This window comes from Nyctereutes procyonoides, unplaced genomic scaffold, assembly GCF_905146905.1.
Source record: "Nyctereutes procyonoides isolate TBG_1078 unplaced genomic scaffold, NYPRO_anot_genome, whole genome shotgun sequence".
NCBI lineage: Eukaryota > Metazoa > Chordata > Mammalia > Carnivora > Canidae > Nyctereutes > Nyctereutes procyonoides.
Genome location: NW_026575136.1, coordinates 29163289 through 29189344, shown reverse-complemented (window position 1 = coordinate 29189344; position 26056 = coordinate 29163289). Strand labels below are relative to the sequence as shown.

Sequence of the window (26056 nt, the reverse complement as noted above, 5' to 3'; positions counted from 1 at the left end):
GTAGCTAAAATGCTTTAATATTTTAATCAGTTCATCTGAATCAGGTACTGTGTCATACATTTTTAAATTTTGCATTGATTCCACACACACACAAAATCGAGTGTATGACTTTAAATTTTTTCCATTCACTAAGATTTAGGTCTTTGAAAAGTCATGTTTATATTATGCGTTTTTCAATACAAAATTATGTTTTCCACATCATTTGGCAATGGTGCTTACTAAGTATTGCTTTTGATGGTAGAATACATTTATTGCTATTAGAGTTATAAAGAATATGTACTGAAAACAATTGATAATTGGAGAAAGGGATATTTAGATGACATATTTGACGCGGTATTATGTAGCTACTAATACAACATCAGCAAAAAATGTCAAATACGGTGCAACTGTGTCTTTATTTACTTAGTAAGCAGTAGCTAAAAAGATTTTTAACAATTGAATAACAAAATAAGATATGCATAATGGAAATTGAAGACCAAATAAATAATTTTATAATAAATTCTCAGGATGGTAAAATGCATTGTTGCTAAGAAGAAAATATTTTTTCTTGTTTCTATGGTGATATATAAATTCAATTTGCCAGATATCACTTATGTGATGAGAATAATTAACTGATAGGATTTCATGTTTATCCAAACAATGTTTTGGGAGGAAATGCTTCATTTTGCTGTGATTGTGGAAATTTGCATTCTACGTACATGGTAACTGGTGATTTTGTCAAACTGCCTTGATTTATTTCTGGATCAAGAAATCTCCAAAAGAGGAGTGTCTGAGTGGCTCAGTCAGCTGAGCATGTGACTCTAGATTTTGGCTCAGCTCATGATCTCAAAGTTGTAGGATTGAGCTCTTCATCAGGCTGCTTGAGATTTTCTCTCCCTCTCCATCTGCCTCTCCCCCCACTCTCATAAACCTTTTTAAAAAAAGAAGAAAGAAATCATGAAAGTGTACCTTATTCATCATTCTTTGAAATTTTTACTTTCCTAATTTTTTTAGTTAATTTTAGTTTTGAAAGTTATTACTTATTGGTTCTATACTATCTGAAAGCTGTGACTTCATTAGAATTAAACTGATAATAAAAGAAATGTGATATATATATTCTATTCTAATCGGTCAATCAGTGGTACATCTGCATGAATTATAATTTAGTCTTCAACCTGTATGGAAATCACATATACACACATGCACACACCAGTGTGCGTAAGTCTTGAAATAAATGGATTGTTTTACTTATTTAGACAAATTTTTCGTTTGTGTAATGCAACTTTGATTACTTCTAGTCATAAAAATTAAAAATGAATCAGATTCAACAATTATAAAGATAAAATCTACTTGGGATCAGTTAAAACTAAATCTACTCTCATAAAGCATACTACGGTGACCCAAGTCATGACAATTTCTCAATTCAATTTATGTAGATATAAGATCCTAAGGTCAAAGAAGATGCTGTAGGAAATAAACAGTAGAATAGTTTTGCATATGATATTAGCTGGAAATCATCATATGCTTTATAGTTTATATTATGTAGCTTATAATTTATATTCTATGTAACATATTTATACTATCTACAACATATATTATAGATAATACATAATATATGAATTATACTTTATATATTAAGTTTTTATTATATGTTATATTCATACAAAGCGGTGTGTATACACTAGGAATGCAAGAATGTCTCAATATTATTGAATCTATTCACTTCATTCTGTACCTTATCAGACCAAATGAAAAGAAAGACACCACGTGGTAATCTCAATTCATAATCTCAATTAAAAAAAAACATAAAACAAAAACTATTTTCTTCATTTTAAAAAATATTTATTTATTTATTTGAGAGAGAGAGAGAGAGAGAGAGAGAGAGAGAGAGAGAATGTAAGTGGGAGGAGGGGCCAGAGGGAGAGAGAGAATCCTAGAGCAGACTCCTTTGCTGAGCATGGAGATTAACATGGGGCTGGATCCGAGGACCCTGAGATCATGACCTGAGTTGAAATCAAGAGTGTGACACTTTAACCAACTGAGCCACCCAGACACCCTAACAAAAACTTATTAAAAACTAGGAATAAAAAATAACTTATTTGGCTTAGTAAAATATATGACAAAGCTCACAATATCCCACTTAATGTTTACTAAAAGCCTTTCCATGTGAAAATTGGGAAAAAAGTGAAATTTTTGACATTTTTTGCATGTATGTATGTATGTATTTGATGAACTTTTAAATTATTGATAATTATTTATTACTTGGTGTTGTGAGATTAGAGAGTCCTTGGCTATCTCCCACTGGATCCCTGTGCCCTTGACTTTTTTTTTTAAGATTTTATTTATTTATTCATGAAAGACACACACAAAGAGAGAGAGAGAGAGAGAAAGAGAGAGGGAGGGAGGGGGAGGGAGGGAGGGAGGGAGGGAGGGAGGGAGGGAGAGAAACAGGCAGAGGGAGAAGCAGGCTCCACGCAGGGAGCCCGACGCGGGACCTGATCCTGGGTCTCCAGGATCACACCCCAGGCTAAAGACAGGTGCCAAACCACTGAGCCACCCAGAGATCCCCTGCCCTTGACTTTTCAAAGTTTCTTCTGACTTACAACTCAAGCATATGCTTATAGGCTCTGAGTTTAAAATTGGAAGTAGAAATCTACAGGACTGAACATACAAGTGTCTACCCATAATAATTCAACTAATCTTTCCTGAATTAAATAAGCTGAATTGAATCTATCAGTCAGATAATTATTAGGAGATTAGGATTTAACAGTTGGGTTAGTGGGCAGGAGAAGGAAGAAATATAATTACTAGTAGTATTGGAGATTTAGGTGTATCTATGCTTTAGTCTTTAGAATATCAACATTAAAATGTAACAAATGGCCAATATTTGAATCACAAGGAAAAAATTAAACTCAATAATGAAATATTTTAAGTATTTGCTTTAAAACTCTTGAGGAAGGCACCTATGTGGCTCGGTGGGTTGTGTCTAACTCTTGATTTTAGCTCAGGTCATGATCTCTGGATTGTGAGGTCAAGCCGAGTCGGACTTTGTGCTCAATAGGGAGTCTGCTTCTCTCTCTTCCTCTCCTTCTCCCTCTACTCCTCCCCTGCTCATGCTTGCACTCTCTTTCTCTCTCTAAAATAAATAAATAAAATATTTTAAAAATATATAAATAAATAAAATTAATCAGAAAATGGTCAATTAATTTAGTACCTAAAACTATGGAGCAAATATCCTAGGAAAATCAAGACAGTGTTGAACTAGAGGGAAGAATTATGCAGGCCATGGAGATTTGTACCCTATTTACCCTTAAAATGTTACCTTGGAAATGGCTTAACTTGGGCAGCTGTCTGAAATAATGTTTTTGAAATTAATATGGAAATGTACTTGTCCCTGAGCACATCATATTTCTCCTCAACTCTGACCCTATTCGACTCCCTATATTCTTTCAGGTTAGGTATTTTTGCCTCTTTTATTACTCTGACAAGACTTTATTCCAGCTATTATCTGTAACTGGCCTTTGTGAGTCCTTTTTTCTCATTAGTTTATATAAGCTCACTTTGATCTTTCTTCTCTTCTTAAATGGAGGTTAATAATTAGTTTCTCACTGAATTACAAAGAAAATCAACAAGAGAAAACATGAAGTACCTATGAGGGCTCCAGGAATATAGTTGGGGGTTTTATTAGGGTACTAGGCTATGTAGCCAAGTAACTATCCAGTTTTCAGTAACTTCACACCACAAATATTTAATGAGAGTTATGGGGGTACAATATTCAGTTCCACACAATTACCAGTGCCTTAAGCTTGATTGAGTCTCTACTTTCTCATAGCTACAGCATCTGATTGCCAAAAGAAGGTAGGGATAAAGACAAGGCCTTTCACTGCTTCAGTTCTGAAGTGATAGCCATCACTTTTACTTATAAATGGTGAAGAAGCTAATCACATAACCCTGCCAAATTGTGGGAAAGGTATTGGTAAACAATAGTATGTCTCCTACAGTGTTCAAAAATTGTTATTTCTTTTTATTACTCTCTTATGTCTCCTCCATGCCATTTCAGTTTACTAATCTTCCAGAGAATAGGTATGCATTAAGAAATCCTAAAGAATTAAAGGTAAACTTTTCTTAGAGCAACGGGATGAAAGGGAAGATACCATGATAACAATGACAATTCTGAGTATGGAATCACCAAGTGCCCACTTAGAATCTTCACCTGTAAGTCTTGCCGGTAGATACCTCAGTATTTCTAAACCTACCTTTGACATTCCCTACACAGACAATGTCTCTCAAAATTCAGCTGGCCATCAAGTTTTGTCAATGTTGTTTCCATGTTATTTATTGATTCTTTTACTTGCGTTATCTCTTTCTGTGGGCCATGATTAGTCCGAGTGCTGGGATACATCAACACCCATAAGTGAGTGATAAACAGCCTGGGCCCAAGGCAGTAGACCCAGGGAAGCAAAATTTCAATGTCTAGAATTGCAAATGTTTTTAAGCACTGATGAGAAGATTAAAAATATTTAATTAAAAGCTAACATAATATTAGATGATTAAAGTAAAAATATATATCTGTATAAATTAAATATAAAGATAGGCATGAATGTGGGAATTAACATAATAGGCAAGACATATTTCCCAAGATAATTCAACTGAAGCAGTTCAACGACCTATCATTTTCCAGCATTAATATACTTGCTTTTGTTAAGTAGGTAGACAAGGTTTTAAATAGATTTATACAAATATACAGTACCCTTTTTTAAAAAATGGATATTGAGGCAGTGTCTATAACATAAAAAAATTAGACTTTGAGGTTAGTCTATAACCTGTCACCAACCCACCCATGCCAATGCTCTAACAGTAATTATAAAGGGACTCATGGGATAAAAGAGGACTTTTAAGAGACATTTCAAAACCTCCACTTTTTTTTCCTTTTAGAAATACATAACTCATTGAATTAAGAGAGAAAAGAGTCCCTAAATACTTCCCCTGTAATAATTTAACCACTCACAGCTCCAAGAGCTGCATTTTACTATTTGTTTCACACTGAAGTTTTATAAAATTTGCTTGCTTCACACATTTGGATCTTGATATCAGAAGTTAGATGTGGTTGTTTGAGTAAAGAACAAACTGAGGATTGCTGGAGGGGAGGTAGGTGGTGCATGGGCTAGATGGGGGATGGGCATTTAGGAGGGCAGTTGTTGGGATGTGCACTAAGTGTTGTATGTAAGCGATGAATCACTAAATTCTACTCCTGAAATCAATAATACAGTATATGTTAACTAACTGGAATTCTTAAAATACTTAAAAAACATAAAAAATATATTGACAAAGAGAAATGTTTTACCTTTCTTTTAAGTAGCATTTTAGAAACCATAATTTTGAGGGTTTTCCTTTATTCCCCAAGCTTTAGAACTTCCTGACCATTGCAAATTATTAGTCTTTTGATACATCATTTTTACCAAGCCACTCACAGTTTTCTAAAGATGGAGACGTTATATTAATTGCCATCTGTTTTTCTCTGTGAGAAGCTGACTTAGTTGAGCTTAGTTTTAGCTTTCCAAAGCCTTCCAGAATATATTATATTTTTATAAGTTTTCACAGATGGAATAATTATCTTTATGTAACCAAGAGGAGGTCATAGAAAAGACAATTCATAATTAGATTCAGTTACAAACTGTATAAGTGCATAGATTATAATATTTTTCATCCCTTAAGTCATAATTAGTCTTCTTTGAAAGCATAATTGTTCTGAGTCACACTGGGATCATTTTCAGCCTATATATGTCCATGCAATATCACATATTATTTCAAGCATGACAATGTTTATTTGTCATAGTCACATAGTCATGCTAGAAAAAAATGACATTTAAATCATTTGAAAATACCTGTGGAAACACATGCATTAGGGGACATGTATCCTACACTATTTGTAGTAGTTATTTATAAAGTCTTTTTTAATATGTGTGTTGTTTGAAGAAATAACAGTAGCTGAATATTTAAAGTTTAGAAATAAATCATTAGATCTCCCCCCTGCACTTATAGGTAGCTATTTTTGTGTAGTTAAAAACACTTACTTAACACTTAATGTGTGTCAGACAGTATCTAGGCACATTAACTCATTTAATAAGATAATTCCATGGGATAGGCACCAATGCTAACCTCATTTTTTCAAATGAAATGAGTAGGTACCCAGAGGTCAAACCTTTTGTTAGATCATACAGCTAGTGGGTGGCAGTTCTTCCATGACCCCTCACTCCACCAAGCTGCCTAGGGAACATTTCATCTCAACAAATTTGGGAGGGTAACCCCAGAGAGGTAGTTAGTAGTGATCTCTTGATCTTCACTATGGTACTAAATAAACTTAGCTTTCATAAAATAGTTTGATAATTTTTATATAATTATGTGTAGACATGTATTAAATATTAAAACATGTAATTTAGATGAGGAAAATTTTAATTCATTTAGAATTTCTCGATGCAGTTATCTGCATTTGAGGGCATCCTCTTTCAGGCCTTCTCTGCATTTGTCAACTTTTTTTTTTTTTTCTAATTTAGTAGAATCATTTTCTTTGTATTTATTTCTTTCACCTAACAAAGTGTTACAACCGTATTCCTATATCATTAAGTGCCTTTACAACACCACACTTAATGGCTGAGTAACATTATGTTAATACGAATTTTGAAATTTGTTTTTATTCACTTCTTTCTTTGTTAATTGTAAGACCAATTTTCTGTGTCTCTCCAAACGAATAGTTTTAAAGTGTTCAGGGAATTCCTGGCGTGTTTAAGTTATACAGTGAAACTAAAAGCGTGGATAAATATATCTGGATTTACCTCCTGGAATGATGAAGTGATGTTAGAATACTTTAGATATTAGAAATAAATTATTGCTTTCTTTTTCTTTTTTTTTTTGCTTTCTTTTTCTATGTTATTTATTTTTACAAGAACATTAAGAGCAAAAGATTTTGCTAAAGAAAATATTTAACAGGTTTGACTGCAATCACACAGGGAAAATGAGGTAAGAAATAGTCTGTGGACATGCAATGGCCAAATTAAAATTATCATTACTAAAGTGGCAAAGATATAATTAACTCCTATATAGATTAATTGCATTGGCAACGTATAATGAAGGATACTGTCCAAAAAGCATTTTAGACAAATCTTCAGTGCAGAAGCAGGTAGTGATTTAGCCTTGAAATAATGAGAAATCGTGTTTTGGTAACCTGTGGAAGGTGGAAAATAGTGGGATACCAGATTTTTTAAAGTGATATTTTGCCAGTGGGTGTTTCATCAGCTGGAATCTGTCTCTTCTCATTCGGGAATATTTTCACATTCAGGCTCAATTTTGTCAATGCTTAGCACTGAATACAGTGCTTATTAATCCACAGTCCTCTCCACCGCTGAGAACAGAGTTCACACTAGCCAGCTCAGGGATGAAATGGCACTTGTTACTCCACATCTTAGGACCTCTCACAGTGAGTAGGGAAGGCTGTAATGCCAGACGGGGCTTGAGAGGCTCTTACACAGGGATTCTGACTTTATATTGCTTTAGTGGTAGCACAATGCTATCATTTGTGCCAGTAAATATGTAAAATATATGTTTAACGAGAGTTTATAAATGGGATAGAGAAAGATTGTTTTGCATTCTACATCTACAGAGAACGAGTTGGCACATGGTTTATTACAAATTTTAGTCCAGAAATATTGTTTCTTCTCACTTATGTATGCAAGCTATATCCACGCACATTTCTTTCTATATTTCCTATTAGCGATTCTGAGAAAGCCATTTAAAAGCCTTTATGTATGGTGTCACTCTATGAGGCTGCCAAGTTTCACTTGATTTTTAAAAAGATCACAAATAGGATTAAGTTTCTATATTTATACCATCCATGTTTTCGTAGCTTCAACTTTTATCTTCCTCCATACAGACACCAAATCCACCATTCTGACTTTTTCTTCCCTGTATTTGACCTCAAGAATCTTTATAACAAGGGGAGAAAATGTTCTAAAAGGAGATAATAGAAAACATTTTATTATGTCTACTTTCAAGACTGGTCCAGAAGTTAAAATGCAATTTCTATGTATTTAATCCATCTAAATAAGGTGAACTATCAGTGACAGATATCATACATGTTGTTAGATATCTACATGTTTTCTTTCTTCCATTCAGTAAAACACAGCATATATTCCATGCCCTTAAGTTTGTATTTCCAGTCTTACTTCTACTGGTAAATATCTATTTGTTACTAGACAGATCACTTAATATGTCTCAATATAAATTTCTTCATATGTGAAGGTAATACATTACAGACAATACGTTTTCTAATAGTAAAATTATATAATCGTATTTGGATATAATATCTGATGAATTTTATAATAGTGTTATTCAAATATTATTTTGTAATTTTGTGTTAATAGAAATGTCACTTAATTTTTGTATGTTAAGTATCTTGAAATATATATTTTCAAAATATGCAATTAAATATAGTTCACTCTATATTTTATTTAATATTTTTAAATATGGCTAGTTATTGGCAATGAGGTTAAATCTAAACAAATTAACATGAGACACAGTGTTAGCATTTTTCCATGTTGAAATGTTTTGCATGCTTATATCCATACATTCATCTAACTGGAAAACATATCCAGGATTGCAGATGCAGGGTGGAAATGCCACTGCTTTTTTTTCTAGGGCCCTTTTTAGACTAATTGATAGCATTTTTCCTTATTAGCTCAGACTCTGCCTGAATATTTCTCAGTCTGGCACTGCTGACAGCTGTCAACACTCTTCAATCAGAAGTGGACCATTATTTGAAACATTTTTTCCCTTCCCCTGAAATGTATGACCATTATAGACAATTTGGCATCTAGAAGAGTATAAACAAAGCCATAATATTTCAGAATTTAGACATACCTACTTCTACCATTTTTGTTTGTGTATTCAAATAAAAGGATACTCCTATCTGCTTTGTAATGATTTAGGATTGTAAAATAATGATAGTTTAACTTTTAATTTTAAATTTAATTGTAAAATATTTCAGTTATATGCTTATTCTGAAAAAAAATCTAACATATGGTAGAAAAATCACTCGGATTTGATGAGTGTTATTATCTGGCATATTTACTTGAGATTGTTTAGAGGGAGAAAAATGTGACAGGTATTTCCAAACTTCAATCTTTAAACCATTTTCTCTCCCTACTAACATGGTAATTACCATAATAAATTTTGTATATCATTTTTCTTTTCCTAGACTTACTTTACAGAATCTATGTATGACAAAAGTTTTATATGGCATCATCTTATAGTTTTGAGACATTTTATAATTGGTATCCTATAGTACCCTGATTTGAACTTTATTTTTCCATATATAGTTTTCAAATTACTGAATTTATATTTGCCTCACAGTGGACAAATGTGAAAGTTTCTCTAGGTATAAAGCAGTAAAAAATTAGCTGTTTATAGATTCAACTAATTTTTAAATTTAGTAGATTTGGCAAAACTATTCCTCAAAATGATTATTCAAATTTTCAATTTCATCAGCATTGTATAGGGGTTCTGTTTTTTTGTGTGTTCTCATCAATAGTTGATAGTTGATATAAACTATTTAATTATTTTTGTCCACCATGGTGATTTGAAAAATACAGAATAAATTGTTATTTTTGTTATAATTTATAAATTTTAAATTTATAAATTTTAAACACAGGAGAAGAATAAAATAATAGCTATGCAAGTGCTCATGACCCAATTTCAAAAATTAATTATCAAGCCTTTGCCTCATGGTTCCTACTGTTTCTGAAATGTTTTTTTTTAAAATTCTAGATGTCATGTTATTTCCAATACCAACATGCTTCAGTATACATGACCAAAAGTAGGGTATGTAACTTATATAACCACAAAGAAACTTATGTAACTAACAAAATTCATAATATTTTCTATCATCTCAAGATACTGAATCACCATATTGGAACTTTACAAATTCATAAAAAATTAAATATAAAAATAAATTCGTACAAATTAAGTTCTAGACAATGCTGTAATTTTACACTTGTTCTTGTATGTTTAAAATATCTTTTAATCTAGAGCAATATCTTCCCTAAAACTCCTCACTTCTTTTCTAGATGAATGAAAATATCATAATAGAAAATGACACAAATGCATTACCCAACATTATAATTATACTTTACACTACTGTTAGTGAGAGTTTTACATGTTTATTTTTTTAAGGTTTACATATTTATACAAAATAGCTTTCTCCTTAGAAAACTGAACTTATTTTGAATATTTTCAATATTTACTATCAAAGGTATATTTTAGCAATTTCTAAGCAACAGACATTATTTGCATTTCAAACTCTTAACATAAAGATGAGATTCATCTTCAGTTTTCACCTCAGTTGAATTTCCTCATAGTCTTCCTTGAAGGAACTCAGAGATACCACGGAATCCCGATTTATGACATTGCGTTCTTTCTTAATTAGGTATTTTTAATGACTCTTTCTAACAAGAGTCAAAGACTTAAAATATCTCTTGGAGGTTGTTCAAAAATACGTGGAGAAGATTCAACGTGAGATATTAGAGAAAACTAACAGTAACAGGGATCTGGCTTTTCTGTCGATTATGTAGTATTAAACGACATCGTAGATCTGACAAAATTATTTTTCTTCATAAGTCCCAAACAAACAAATCCAATTTGATTATATGGAAGTGCTAAGTCAGTGTGTTAAATGCAAAGCTATTCAATTTCCTATAAGGGGGAGAATTACCGATCATTTCAAAGAGAGTTGGTATGATCAATATCAGTTAAATGGAAAGTTTTACACGTAAAATTCAGTAGTTGAAGTTTCTCTTTTAATATTTCAATAATAGAAGATACCTTTTATCTCCATCTTATATATTATAAATGATCAGCCATTTTTTCCCAGGCACTATATTTTGTATTTATATCCTAAAAATAGTATCATCTCTTTGTTAAGATGAAAAGCATTTCTATTCATATGTTTCATAATATAAAATGGTAAATATCTTACATGGGCTTTCTATTCACAGTGTGTTTTATAACATAGGTATAACTGATTATAAATCCCCCAGGTTTCAAACTGAATTGTCATTTTGTCTATTTAATACTAGATAAAATAATATAAATTGGGAAATTGGATTAGGAAACTTTTTGCTATTTAAAAAAGGAGAAAAATCACATTTTTTCCTTTGGATTGACTATTGAGTTTTACAGAGATAGAATGGAAGAAGGTTAAATTAAAGGAAAAGAAAAATCTATCTCAATGTCAGCTATCAATCAAGGAGATTGCCAGACCAACTTTTCAACCTTCAGGCAGATTTATGGCTACAGCTTAAAATGGACAGGACTTGACCAGAAGTTTCCAATTATACAATTCAAATTATTGCTGAGCTACAAAATACAACTAGCTTAATTGGAGGATAAATGTATATTCCATTTTTATGATTGCAAAAGTTGTACCCCTTCTTTGGCAATTATGTAAGAAAATGTTATTTTTAAATGTAAAATTTTGTTTTGTTTCCTGTTCTTTAGGACTATGAAAGATACCTAAGACTTAAAAAGATTACAAAGAAACATACAATTTTTGTTTGCAACTACTCTTTCCTCTGAAGAATACCAGTTGGAATAAAAAAAAAGCAGAATGAATTATTGCTTCCTGCTACCTTTAATGTTGGGAATTCCTCTCATGTGGCCTTGCTTTACAGCGACAGAAAGCTCTAAAACAGAAGAAGTTAAGCACCAAGCGGGTTCTCATTTAAGAGTGAAGCGTGGTTGGATGTGGAACCAGTTTTTTGTACCAGAGGAAATGAATAAGACTGATTATCACATTGGTCAGGTACTGATTTTATGAAGGTGTTACAGGAAATAACATTATATAACTCTAAATGAATGGGTTGAGGAAGTTTTTTTAGGGCATTGGATGAATTCTACATTTTCTCAGTGGAACCCTTAGAAAGCTTCAGACATTGGCCTAATTAATGGTTTCAGATTTTCAAGCATGTAAAATATTTGCAAAATGTGAGGAAGAAGAAAAGCCCTGATTTTCAAATTTCACCTTTGTCTCTCACATGGAAATACAGCCCGTATTTATTAGCATCTGGAAATTTAATGGTGTTATTTTTGGTAATGGATCAAAGCAACCACACTGAGAATAATAACATTTACCAACAGTATTTAGCCTGATTTTCTATTATGCTCAGTAGGTGTTGATTTACCCATCATTAATTTTTCATGAAGCAGATTAATACCAAATCCTTTACAGCTAAGTAGCTTCAAGAGCCTACACACTTCATTTATGAAGTATAAAGAATAATTATCTTTACTTTCTTCTAAGAATATATATATATATATATATTTTAAATACATATTTTAAATTTCCTTAGTGAGATAGAGAATCTCCTATTTATGTTTTTGGTTTTTATTATTATTCAATTTTCCTTAAACAGAGGTAATTACAATTCCATGTCCTTTTCTGTGAGGATCTTTCTCTAGATGAATGATCTGAAATAAGTTTAACCGCTAATTAACTGGCACTAAAATTTAATTGGGCCCAAAGGGTGAAGCACTCAAAATTCATTAACTCCCATTTCCTAGCCCTTTCAGGAGAGCCACCAGGTTAGTGTGATGTCCACATTCCAAAGGAGTTCAGCTATCCCATCCAGCAAATGTACACGTGTATGTTCCACTGAAGGCTTAGATGAGGATCTTAGGCAAACAGATTTCAAACCTTTGTATATGTATGTGTGCCTGCTATGAGTCATATTTCTCACCTTTTTATTCTCTAAGATGACTGCAGGTAAATCAGAGGCAGAGTGGCACAAATGAGGTCCATAGTTAAGTGTTTGCTAGTGAACTGAGTCTCTGTAGCCACATTTACCGTGAACTCCACAGAGCACCATCTGCTCTCCCATCAATGAGCGGGGTGACAGACTAACAGAGCCTGGTGGCTTCTAGTGAATAAGGCTCTCCAGGGAAGTGCATCAATACAATCAGAGCAGAGACTACCTCCCTGGCTGACTGTCACATTTTCCAGTTTTTGTTTTTGTGCTCCGGGCACATCTCCTGTTTTCTTCCTTTCACAGAGTGATTGGTTTTGCCTATTTCTTTCATTCTATAAAAATACTTAGGAAAATATCCTAACAGATGGTTTCCCCTGAAACAATGTCATCAGTCTTAAATAACATACAGATAGCTGGTTTAAAAGAGAGTAATAATGAATATTTAGGTGTTATAATTAAAGAACTGGTTAAAAATAAAAATGTAGCTAATGTGTCCAAGATGACTTTCTTTTTGAACTATATGTTAACAGAGATTAAGTTTGCAAAGCACAGTTAAATAAAAAATAATAATAATAAAGGCATATTGACTTGCCAAATCAATAGTTAATTGCCTAGTTGAAAAAAATATTTTGAATAGAAATATAGAAAATATCATTAATACAGAATTTGTGAAATTAAAATGTGTTTAACTTATGTGTTTTGTGACATTAAGTGGCTCGAGTTTAAAAAAGTAAGTATATATATATATATATATATATATATATATAGGCTTAAATCTGAGTCCTAAAAAGATTAAGCTCACTGATCTATGAACATTATACTGTGCATATACTTGGAATACATTTATTCATTACTAAATTTGATTTATCATCATTCTAATATTGAATGAAATTTTTACACCATAATCGAAATGATATTTGAAAAACGTAAGCCATACTTGACTTTCGTTTGATATACTTATTGGAAGGAACATTTATTTCCCTTAATATCTTATTAGAAATTTGTAGAAATTTCTTTTTTTATTATGAGTAATGAAGAATTATCAAATTAAAAGAGCTATAGCTCTTTTATTATCTCTTTATTATTATTCCCAATCTGTTTCTTTCAATGAATAGCAGTTTTATTCAACACAGTATTAAAATGAGTTGTTTTAGATATCTTCAAAAGTTCTATCCAATCACAGAGAAATGTATTAATTGGTCTGTTGTACCTTGAGCTATCAAAAAAGTTATGAATTTATTTAAGACTGTAGGTCTTTGGTTACCTTTGTAAATTTTCAGAGAAGCTCTTACTTTGAAGAAGGACATAATCATAAATTATGAATCAAGAAAATTGTGGATTCACAAGAATTAGAGGATTATGGCATACTTCTCTTTATGGAAAACCAATTTAGATATGAAAAACCAGCCAACCAGTGTTACCTGTATCATAATAACCCTTGTTTTTATATATAATATTCAAAATTCCATTAACACTATGAATGAATAAATTTGCTTTGCTTTTAAAAAATAAAAATAGTAAAAAATAAAAATAGTGAGGGCACAAGAAGAAAAGATATATTTGAGAATTGAATAGAATATGTTGGAAAGAAAGAGATCTAATTTGGCAAAACTCAGAGCAGTAGAGACCCTGGGGTTAGGGCCTCTGTTGTCCAAACCATAAACCTATGCAAATATCATGACTCTGTGAAAGTTTTATTTATTTATTTATTTATTTATTTTCTTTTTTAATTTTTATTTATTTATGATAGTCACAAAGAGAGAGAGAGAGGCAGAGACACAGGCAGAGGGAGAAGCAGGCTCCATGCACCGGGAGCCCGACGTGGGATTCGATCCCAGGTCTCCAGGATCGCACCCTGGGCCAAAGGCAGGCGCCAAACCGCTGCGCCACCCAGGGATCCCTCTGTGAAAGTTTTAAAAAATTTCAGTCTCTCTCTGTATAAATGATTATATCAATAATATATTTCTCATGATGTAATAAGGATTAATTGGAAAATCACATATAAAGCAACTTGTATATTATGGCATCTTATAAATGCTAACATGGATGACTGAAGCTCTTCTTATCTTCTCAACATGCTCTCTATTTTCTTGGTAATATTTTCATGTTTCCTATGTGTTTTTAGCCTAGAGACAGAACATCATTGTTTAAATTTATCCTATCTGTCTCTAGGTCCCAATCTAATACAAATATTTGAGAGTATGGTTTCAGTGACTAAGAATAAACATGAAACAACTTTGTCGTCCATAATTTATGTAAGGTACTTTGTTTTTCAATTATTGTAGTGTCTAATTAGAATAATCTATTTACAGTAATAAATTTGTATAATGATTTACATCAAAATTTCAGTCTCATATGCCTGATGATAAAATTTAATCTTAAAATTAATATTTCACCTGATTTAATATACTGTGGGAATTATATGGAGTTATTAACTTGGGGAAAAATTAAAAGACATGAAAATAAAATCGTTAAAATTGATTTGTCCATTTAACATGTCTGGAAACTAAATTATCCTTCTTTGTACTTGCAGCTAAGATCTGATCTAGACAATGGAAACAACTCTTTCCAGTACAAGCTTTTGGGAGCTGGAGCTGGAAGTATTTTTGTCATTGATGAGAGAACAGGTGACATATATGCCATCCAGAAGCTTGATAGAGAGGAACGATCCCTCTACACTCTAAGAGCCCAGGTAATAGACAGCACTACTGGAAGGGCTGTGGAACCTGAGTCTGAGTTTGTCATCAGAGTTTCGGATATCAATGACAATGAACCAAAATTCCTAGATGAACCTTATGAGGCCATTGTACCAGAGATGTCTCCAGAAGGTATTGCATATTAATTTACATCAAAGATATATTAACAATGACAACAGATTTAGAATTTTGAGCTTATGTTTTGGAAGTGAATTATTTAATTATTCACCACTTGTACTTCCTTCTACAAACGTGTTAAGTAAAATAATTTAAAAATCAGACTATCATTTAAATTTTATAAACGACGGTACTATATATTAATACATTATTTGTCTTCTCAAAATACCTGTCTTCAAGGCAATAAAAAAGCATTAAAAAGGGCAGCCCCGGTGGCACAGCGGTTTAGCGCCGCCTGCAGCCCAGGGTGTGATCCTGGAGACCCAGGATTGAGTCCCACGTCGCTCGCTGCATGGAGCCTGCTCCTCCCTCTGCCTGTGTCTCTGCCTCTCTCTCTGTGTCTCTCCTGAATAAATAAATAAATAATCTTAAAAAAAAAGCATTAATCATGTATGTTTTAGTGATTTATAAAATTCTTTCACTTAGTCATTTATTAGTTTCTCCATTTCAAAAATTTGTTTTCCAAAACAAGATATAATTTTGCATCTTAAAAAAAGGCACATAAGGTCAACCTGAAAAATATGCATGTGCAAGTAGTAGAAGGCAATTTGTAAGACACAAATACTATATGCATCAAAATCATGGAATACAGACTAAAAACAAAGTCGTTGAACACCTCTGTGCAACTGTATTTACTTTCAAAGTTCCTTTCAATTCCAATGTTATTTTTATAGATATTTTAAATATAATGCATATAGAAACAAGTGCTTTCCATATGACATAAGAACTGAAAGCACTGAAAATAAAAAAAAATGTGTTTCTAATAGACAGGAAATTATGGTGTAGCTATGCAAAATTTGTCCAATCATTGAGCCAGAAAATTTTGATAGTACAATATATAATAAAATTAACTTCATAAAATCACTTAAGTGTGATAAATTCTATTCAGTAATGGTCATTTTTAATTATGCTAGCATGCATTAAAATTGCTTTACCTAAACATTTGATTTATTAGCCACCAAATCTAAAAATGTATATTCTATTGTATATTTTTCTGATTCTTATTAACATTTCAAGAAGCAATTTAAAGACATCTTTCTACATGTGTTCAGAATATAGATCTTTGCGGCATAAACAAATTCAGCTGTGAATATATATCAGGACCAATTATCATTAGATGTAAATGACTCGTTAATATTGTACTATTTGGTAGCTAGGCAATGAAATATTTCTTATTCCTACTCCATCCCCCTCCTCCTCATTCACTTCCTCATGCTACTCTTCTTCCTCTTAGACAGCATACAATATGGACCTAACATTTACTAGAAAAATTTTTGAATTGTAACTTTGGAAATAATTGCTAGTACGAAACTTATATTTTAGTTAAATCACACAAACAGTAACTATTTTAAATAAGTTGATATTTGATACTATATGTATAAAAGTTAATTATGGGTGAGGTATGATGATGATTAACTGACTGGAGGAAGTGGAGACATTTTAGGAGATGATATTTGAAGTTGATTACAAAGAGTCCAGTCATGTTATTATGTTCTAGGAAAATATTCCCATACAGTATCAGGAAGATTGCATATATTAATATGGGAGTTATTGTCATATAGCAAACATGTAGGCATAGCAATATATGAGATTCCCATGTAGACATGGCAATGAATGTAAGCAGAAAAAAAACATGCAGGATGAGTTAACTGTTCAGCAAAAGGGGATTGACTGGTAAATTAGGATGATTGACCTTGGCCAGTGATGTGGGAAAAAGAAAGACATGAGAAGAAATGTTTCAAAGGAAGACATCCTGCAACTATATGGAATACTGCTGTGAGGTTAAATAAAATCAAGAAAATGTAGTGGCTTTTGCTTTGTCAAGCTGAAGGCTCCTAGTGATTTTGGTAAGAGTAATTCACTTGAATTTATGCAACTGCAATATTTTGGAGCTCATTCTGTTGCAAGAATGGATGAAAAAGAGGAGGTTACAATGAATTTAGCCAATTTCAAAAGATGTTATACTACAGGGAGAACATAGAGATATGGGTAGAGAGAGATAAAGAAAGAGGATTTTTTTGTTATCATTAATCATTTAAAAATATGAGAAGTTTAAAAGCACAGTTATATACTATAGGGAATGATCCAAAAGAAAACTGTTTTCGAAGCAAAATAAGAGAGCTCTAACTATTCTTGAGAAGGGAAAGACCCATGGAATCTAGAGCAATAGTAGAGAAGACAGATTTGGGTAGGTTAACACATTGGTTGATAATAAACCTATTAATAAGTGTTTCTATCCATTAGGTATGAGACAAAGGTAATAATTGAGAACAAAATGGGTAGATTTTTAGATAGAGAAAAGGGAAAAATAGCCATTTTTTATAGTTGGAGAGTTGAACCACAAAGGAATTGCAGTATGTGCAGTACAGTCTTTGCATCATGGCATTGAGTATAGTCACAGGACTGTGGGTTGATTCAACAAAGATCACAAAACATTGGTTTGTTCTATTTGGTGTTTGGCTAATGCAGATATCTTTGCTTTGTAATTCAAGGTTCATGTATGTATTAACCTAGTTAACTTGTGTAATTAAGTACATCTTGTAGGACTGCCCTCCGGTTTTGGGCCATGTATGGAATCATACTAAAATCAACAAGCACTTTTTATTCCTTTCAATGGGTAGAAGTGACCAACAGAAAAATAGTCAGCTGTTATTAGAAATGTTATCTTACATAGAAATAGAGGAATACCCCATTGCTCTGAAAACTATGGTGTAGGTGGTTTCCCTATGAAGCATTCCTGTAATTATAAACTTTGTTTTGAAGAAATCAATATTATATGTGATTTTTCTGTTTTCCTAAATCTCAATATTTATATAATGAATAATATGAATCGTTTTACCTGAATATATAGTTAATTTTTCATGCTCTTCCCATATCATTGCCATTTTGTAAGGTCTTCAGTGTTGATCTTGCTTCCAAATACCCTACCCACCTATCTTATCCTTTACAAAGCAACAAGTGTGAACATTTTATTCTCTGTTGTCTTAACTATTTTATAATATATTGTACTCAACTGCCAATTATTATATTTGAATCTGTGCTTTGAATGTAGAATTAGGTAGAGTACTGAAAGGAATCTCCATTTAAGGATGTCATCAGAAGAGAAACCAAGAAAACCACGAACTACTTGTTGGTTGTTGAATACATATTTATTTACAAGTAACAGTGGGCTTTTACTGAGTATATTTATATTAAAAATGCAATTACTTTCAAAACAAGAACTACCAAATATCCAAATGGATAAAGCATTGTTTTTCCACTTGTTGGTCTGGAATTACAAAATTATCTCTCTTCCACAAAAAAGTATAAGATCGAATAGGCTAGAAGTTACACAGTGCCTGAAGTTTGTGATGATTGAGTTAAAGAATGAGTACATGAATGGGTGAAAAACTATAGATAAGGATGAGAGATAAACAGAGGATTTTGGTGGATATAAAATCCAGGGAGAGTCTGTGGGTGTGAGTTGAGGCAGAGTAACCTGAAGTGCTGCAGGCAGTCTCTGAATAGTGATTCCTGAATTTTAAAATTTCCCAGTGCAGAACTTCTAGAAAATTTAAATTTCTAGAAACATATATCCTACTGAGACTGAATTATGAAAATCAGAGCAGACAGATTACTAGTAAGATTGAAACAGTAACTAAAAACATCCCAACAAACAAAAGTTCAGGACTAATTGGCTTCACTGGTAGGTTCTACTAAATATTTTAAAGAATTAATATCAATCCTTCTCAAACTGTTCCAAAAATGTGAAGAGGATAAAACTTTCCCTAATTGTTTTGTAAGATGGGCATTGCCCTGATACCAAAACCAGATAAGGACACCACAAAAAAGTACAGGTCAATATCTCTTGTGAACATAGATGCAAAAATGATCAACAAAATTCTAAGAAGCCCAATTCAACAGCACATTAAAAAAGATCACATACCATGATCAAGTGGAATTTAGCTCCAGGATGCAAGGATGGTTCAACAAAAGCAAATCAAACATGATGAAATATTGCCATTGATGACAACATAGACATACCTTGAAGGCATTAAGCTAAGTGAAATAAGTAAGACAGATAAAGACAAATACTGTAAAATTTTAGATATATGTGGACTAAAAAATAGTTAAACTCATAGAAACAGAGTAAAATGGTGGTTTCTTGGGACTGAGAGGTGGGGAAATGAGGAAATGTTGGTCAAAGGGAACAGAATTTTAGTCATAAGATGATGAAGGTCTCGAGGTAAAATATTTGGTATGATTTCCTTAACATTACTGTATTACATATTAGAAAGTTACTAAGACAATAGAACTTAACTGTTCTCACCACAAGAAGGTAAAATTCTAATTATGTGAAATGATGGATGTTAACTAACTTTATTGTGATAATCATTTTTTAATATGTTGTGTGTATTAACCATCACATTGTACACCTTAAACTTACACAATGCTATATATCAATGCTATCTCAAAGAGGCTTGAAGAAAAAGAAATTCACTTTAATAATATTTAGCATCTAAATGACATATCACCCATTATTAAAAAGGGAGATTGAATTCAATTTATGAAAAACACAAGCAAATTTAGATGTCACTTTTTGAATCCATAAATTATAATAAGCATCAACATGAGCAGATATTTCTCTGAAAAATAAAAATCCTTAAAATACATCAAATTTGAAAATTATATTCGATGAAACTTATTTCTTTGGACATGTGACTTGAATGTGACTGAGATTGGGATGGATTACTCTTTGTATTCTCTCTGAATATATTGTTTGCTGTTTTAAACACAATCTATTTATTTGACTTAAATTCTCTCACATTATGAAAAGTAGGGGTGTCATAATGTAACACAAGAATAATAAGAATGACCTAATTTTCAGGAGATGGTAGACAGTAAAAACAAAAAGAATATTTTGCACATTTAGGTGGCAAGTGGGAAAATATATGTTTCTTGAGTTTCACTTGCAAGTTCTAGGTTGTAAAGTAATTGCATCTCAAATATAAACACAGGAGGGGGGCGCCTGGGTGGCTCAGTGGTTGAGCATCTGCCTTTGGCTCAGGTCATGATCCTGGGGTCCTGGGATCGACTTCAACATCAGGCTCGGGCTCCCCACAAGGAGTCTGCTTCCACTGCCTATGCCTCTGCTTGTCTTTAGTCTCTCTCTCTCTCTCTCTCTCTCTCTCTCTCTATATATATATATATATATATATATATATATATATATATATATATGAGGGATGGGCCAATCCATCCCTGTAAATAAATAATAATGATCCTCAAACTGATAAAAAGTTTCCAGTGTGAAAGAATGAGCAGATACATGGATTAAAACCTTATGTTTATCATGAATTTGATCTCAGAAAATTATAATTTTATTAATTTACCTAATATATTTGTTTTAATGTCAGAAAAATCATGGACTCAGAGCCTAGGTCAAAATAATATTATTTAATTTGAGCCTCTTTAAACTTGACCATTATACAATTCAACATTCTCTCAATAAAGTTGCTTCAGAGTAACCAAAGTGTACTTGTACTAAAACTGCATGTAAAAATAGCTTTCCTATTATAAATTTATATCTTATTCTAAGAAAAGTCTGTTTAATATTTTTACCACTGAAATTAACACAAAAAAATTGCATACTAAAATAAATGAATCATTTTGAAATCTGCAGTTCAGATCTTGGCATTCAAACATATATTAAACTAAGATACAGTGTTTATATAGTATTCTATAATGAATGGAAACTTTACATATAAAATGTTCTTGTCACAGGTTGCTGACTTCTCTATTGCCTGCACGATATCTAAATTAGTCTGCATATCAAAACTTATCACTCTTTTACATATTTATGGATGCCACCCATAATCACTGAAAGAAGATAAAGCATTCAGTATGAAATATGAGATATCATTAAATAAAGTTTTGTTACTAATATTAAACCTAACATTTAAGCGAGAATCATTCAGTCCTCTGTATACTTGTGGTTAATATTAAAATCCATATAAATCAATATTGATGGAATTACACTATTCTTACATTAGGTTTTACTCTTGATGGGAGTTTGTGTCTAATGTTTGGGAAATCATTATTCATGCTGTCAAAATGCTTTTGATCTTCAAAAATTTTGTGTAGTTTTGTAAGTTTTAGCACTTATTAACAATGCCACAGAAAGTAGAATTTATATGTAATTTATTACATGTAATAAATATTTTATCTTACATTAATATACCATTATCTCACTATAATTTTGTAACTTGTAGTCATAGCAAATGACATATACTGGCAAATTGCAGTTTCCAGTTCCCATAGTTTAGACTACTAATCTATGATTTTCCTCTCAAGAATTTGGTATGTTTATATCTTATGTTACCTACCTAATAATAAGCTTTTGCAATATAATATTACTGACAGAATGGGTAAAGTAAAATATTGTCTTAAATGTTTCATAAAGTCCTTTTGCAAAAATAGCTTTAAAAATTCAGAATCTATATAGAAAAACAAAACTGATTTTAAATTTGCATTATGTAAATCTCTCAGTAATATAGGCAAACAATATCAACCATCAATGTAATAATAGAACCCAGGATTATTATCTTAAATATTACATTTGTATGTTTATTATTGGAACAAGTAAACTGAGATATTTCTCTTATTAACAGATGATTCTGAGGGGCTCCTGGCTGCTTCAGTTGGTAGAGCATGCCACTCTTGATCTCTAGGTTGGGAGTTCCACCCCACATTGGGTGTAAACATTATTTAAATATAAAATCTTTAACAAAAACATGCATGATTCTGAGAGAATAATATTTTGTAGTTAACTTTTGTTCATTCACTGGATAGATACAAATTGATTTAAGAGGATCTTTACACTGCAAGAGTCTAATTACATATTCTCTTTTCATTTCCATACAATATAGCTATCTCTGATCAAACTATAATGACTCAACTCAGAGATGCATGCTGACTTTTGGACCTTTCAGTCAACAAAAGACAGTTTAGAAGCTGATGCCCTATTTTGGGTATGCACCCTAGCAACTGACTTTTTAGTAGATACAGCAGATAAAAAGAGTTGACACTTCAGATAGGATGGCTTATTGCTAAGGATGCTAGATTGCCCTTGAAAGACAGTGACTTGGTCAATACCGTAACAGCATGTCATGTGTGTTCTAAACAATGCCCAAGGCAACTGCCAAAGGAGTCTGTGGCCACGCAATGGAGTTTCCAATTGTTGACAGGTTGGCAAATTGATTATATTGGCCCCCAGTGAGAATTTTAAACATGCCCAGTTTTATGTGGAAACAGTGTGAACCAGCTGTCACTGTGTGAACCAGGCTGCCACTATTAGGGTGTTAGAGAAACTGAGTACTGTATATGGGTAGATTATCATCAAAGGTCTCATTTCAAAGGTCATGATATGCAAGGCCAGATTAAAGAATTTGATTTTGAATGGAGGTTCCATTGCCTTGGTAATGCATAAGAAGCAGGATTAGGTAAAAAGAAAAAAATGAAATATAAAGCAGCAGATTAAATTACCAACAAGTAAAACCACTTTGGCCCAGTGGACTAAAGTACTGTCCCAGGGTTTCATAGATTTGGAAGATCAACCAGTAGAGTCTGTTGCCCCATATGCCAGACTGGGGATGCTGGTAGGCAGCCAGTATCCTAAAGGTATGGATTTTAGGGAAAACATCAACTGCCCCAACTCTGCACCTTGAATTATTGTTCTATGCTTCTGAGAACACCAAGCCCCATCATGCCTGGGAAAAGAGTTATTTACTAGACTTTGCAATGAGATGTCCCACCAGGATGAGTGAGTCACTTCACACCTCTAGGTGAATGGAAACTATTCACTCCTCACTGGAATCCCATTGTGCTGCTGCAACTGAACCTGTTGAAGCAGAATATCCCTGGAATAGAATACATATACAATTACAAGAAAGGAGATTTGGGTCCTGGTCTGGCGTATCCTACCCCCGTCCTTGGAATGTGGATTCCACTAGAGTTCTTCTCTCCCAGAAGCTGCCACAAGCACCCAGACTTGAGATAGAAATGTGGTATTGAGGCTATTTGGATGGTATATATGACTGAAGCTTAATTAAGGTCTCTATAACTTTCAAAGCTTAGTGGACAGATCCTGAAAGTTAGTCATCTTACAGCCACCCAAAACAAGCCTCAAAAATCAGTTCTCTTGCTCAATAGAGCTACCACCTACCAATCTAGAGTAAACTGCCTCTTTCTTTGGTTTTCTCCTGTCCTCCTTGTGAGGGGCCAGATCCAGGTTATAGCTAAGAAGATATGGAAGATTTTGTGAACTAACAGTGATCAGATCTCCAGTTTTACTCAGGACAGTCCTGCTTAATATTATTTTTTCTGGCATTTTGTATGGAAAGCATTTGGCCCTGATTTTTTATTTTTTAAAACATTATTAGTAGGTGCATTATAATAAGCCAGAATAAACTTGGGGGACATCTACTTTGTACTTGTGGCTCTTCCATGGGGTGTGAGAAATAGTGTATGAGACATATGGGCATTGAGTAAAATGTCTCCTTTTAAGGCATGATTAAAATTGAAAGAGGGCTAATGATAAACCAGGGCACTGTTCATAAAAACAGAATTAAACTAAGAAGCTGATTAAATAATGCAAATACACATGAAAAATACCTATCTGGTGATATATTTAATGTTAAAATAATCTATATGAAGCTTTTTCATTAATGTACATATATATCATCTGTCCTCTACAAATAACTTTATTAGTAGCATAGTTTAAAGAAACTTTAATTTCTGATCCACTAATGTAGTTAAACCAACTTTGTCAGCTTTAGTGAGAGCACAGTAAGGTGTTGATGAAACAAATGAAGAGGCTAAACAGGCTGGTTCATATGTGAAGCATGTACAATGCTTCATACATTGATTGAGGAATGCACCATGAAAGGTAATGTTCTACTAAATGCCATTTCAGTAGTGTAAGAGCAACCCATCTAGGCTGGGAAAAAGGAACAAATGAGTATGTCTAATAAACAAAAACAGGGATTTGGATATTGAGACAAATATCAGGTTATCAGTCACTCAATCTTGATAAATGTTGGCTTTTGTTTTCTTTTCTCCCTGATGTTATACAAAAAAAAATTCCTATTTTTATGGAATTTTCATTATTCTGTTATATTTTTATTATGTACCTTTCATATTTATATCTACAATTTATTTTCTACCAATTTTTGTGAATGGTGTCAAGCATGTGCCAAATTCTACATCAAAAGAGAAATAACTGATAGATGAATGTGTAGATGGATGGAGATATCCATTTGACCCTGCAGCGTTTATTGAAACGACTCTCCAATGCCCAACTGTGCCACCATTGCAAGAATGAGCTGTCCATATACGTATGATTTTGTTTTCGAATCTCTAGTCAGTTTTATCATCTTTTGTTGTTACAGGGACTAATGCTATATTGTCTTTATTGCTGTGGTTGTGTCATAAGCTTGCTGTCTCATTAGTGCAAGTCCTTCAGATATTGTTCATCAAAATTATCTTGGCCATACGTGGTCCTTTGCATTCCATAGATATTTCATAATCATATTTTTAATTTATCCAGTAACACAATTTGCTAGGATTTTATTAGGATAGCATTTACATCATGGATCTATTTGTTGATATATGCTGATGTAGTCCTCTAATTCATAAACCCAGTATTTTTATCCATTTTGATCATTAATTTCTATTTGGTTTCTTTGTAGAGGTCTTTAATAATTTTTGTTTAGATATACTTGGGTATTTTTGTTATATATTATGCATTTAATTAAAATGCTTTATAAATATATGTTTCTGGTATATACAACGATGGTTTTTTGTGTATCTTTTTTATTCTTAGGACCTTGCTAATCTAATTATCCGGTAAAACTTATAGGTATATTCTTCTTGATTTTCTGACAAAAATACTGTTGCCTTTGAATAATTATTGTAATTTTAGAAGTGTTTTCAATATTTATGTACCTACCTACCTACCTACCTACCTATCCATCCATCCATCTACCCATCCATCCATTACATATGTATCATTGGTCTATCATCATCATAATCTTTAATCATTCATTTTGGTATACATGGCATTGCCTCACTGCATTGTCTAGGAAGTACAATACGATGCTTTAAAAATTAGCAGTGGTAATAAACTTCTTACTTTTTAACTACTTCAGAAGGAAAAGTTCTAACTCTTCACAATTAAATATGATTGCTGTCAAAGTTTAAAAATGCCCTTTATCAGATTTAGAAAGCTGCCTTTTCCCCCTAATTTTCTGATTTTTTTTTAAACTTTTTTTTTTTATTTAGTTATGATAGTCACAGAGAGAGAGAGAGGCAGAGACACAGGCAGAGGGAGAAGCAGGCTCCATGCACCGGAAGCCCGATGTGGGATTCGAT

At 32.5% G+C, this 26056-nt stretch overlaps 1 protein-coding gene across 2 annotated transcripts in view; it reads left to right on the top strand.

Moving 5' to 3' along the window:
* LOC129495601 (cadherin-19) overlaps window positions 1-26056 on the top strand; it is a 92022-nt gene that overhangs the window by 11233 nt on the left and 54733 nt on the right. For both annotated transcript variants that reach the window (XM_055303271.1, XM_055303270.1), the window contains exons 2-3: window positions 11527-11830; window positions 15307-15601. In XM_055303271.1, the coding sequence (XP_055159246.1) occupies window positions 11636-11830; window positions 15307-15601 (490 nt within the window). In that variant the 5' untranslated portion in view covers window positions 11527-11635. The remainder of the gene's footprint in view (window positions 1-11526; window positions 11831-15306; window positions 15602-26056) is intronic.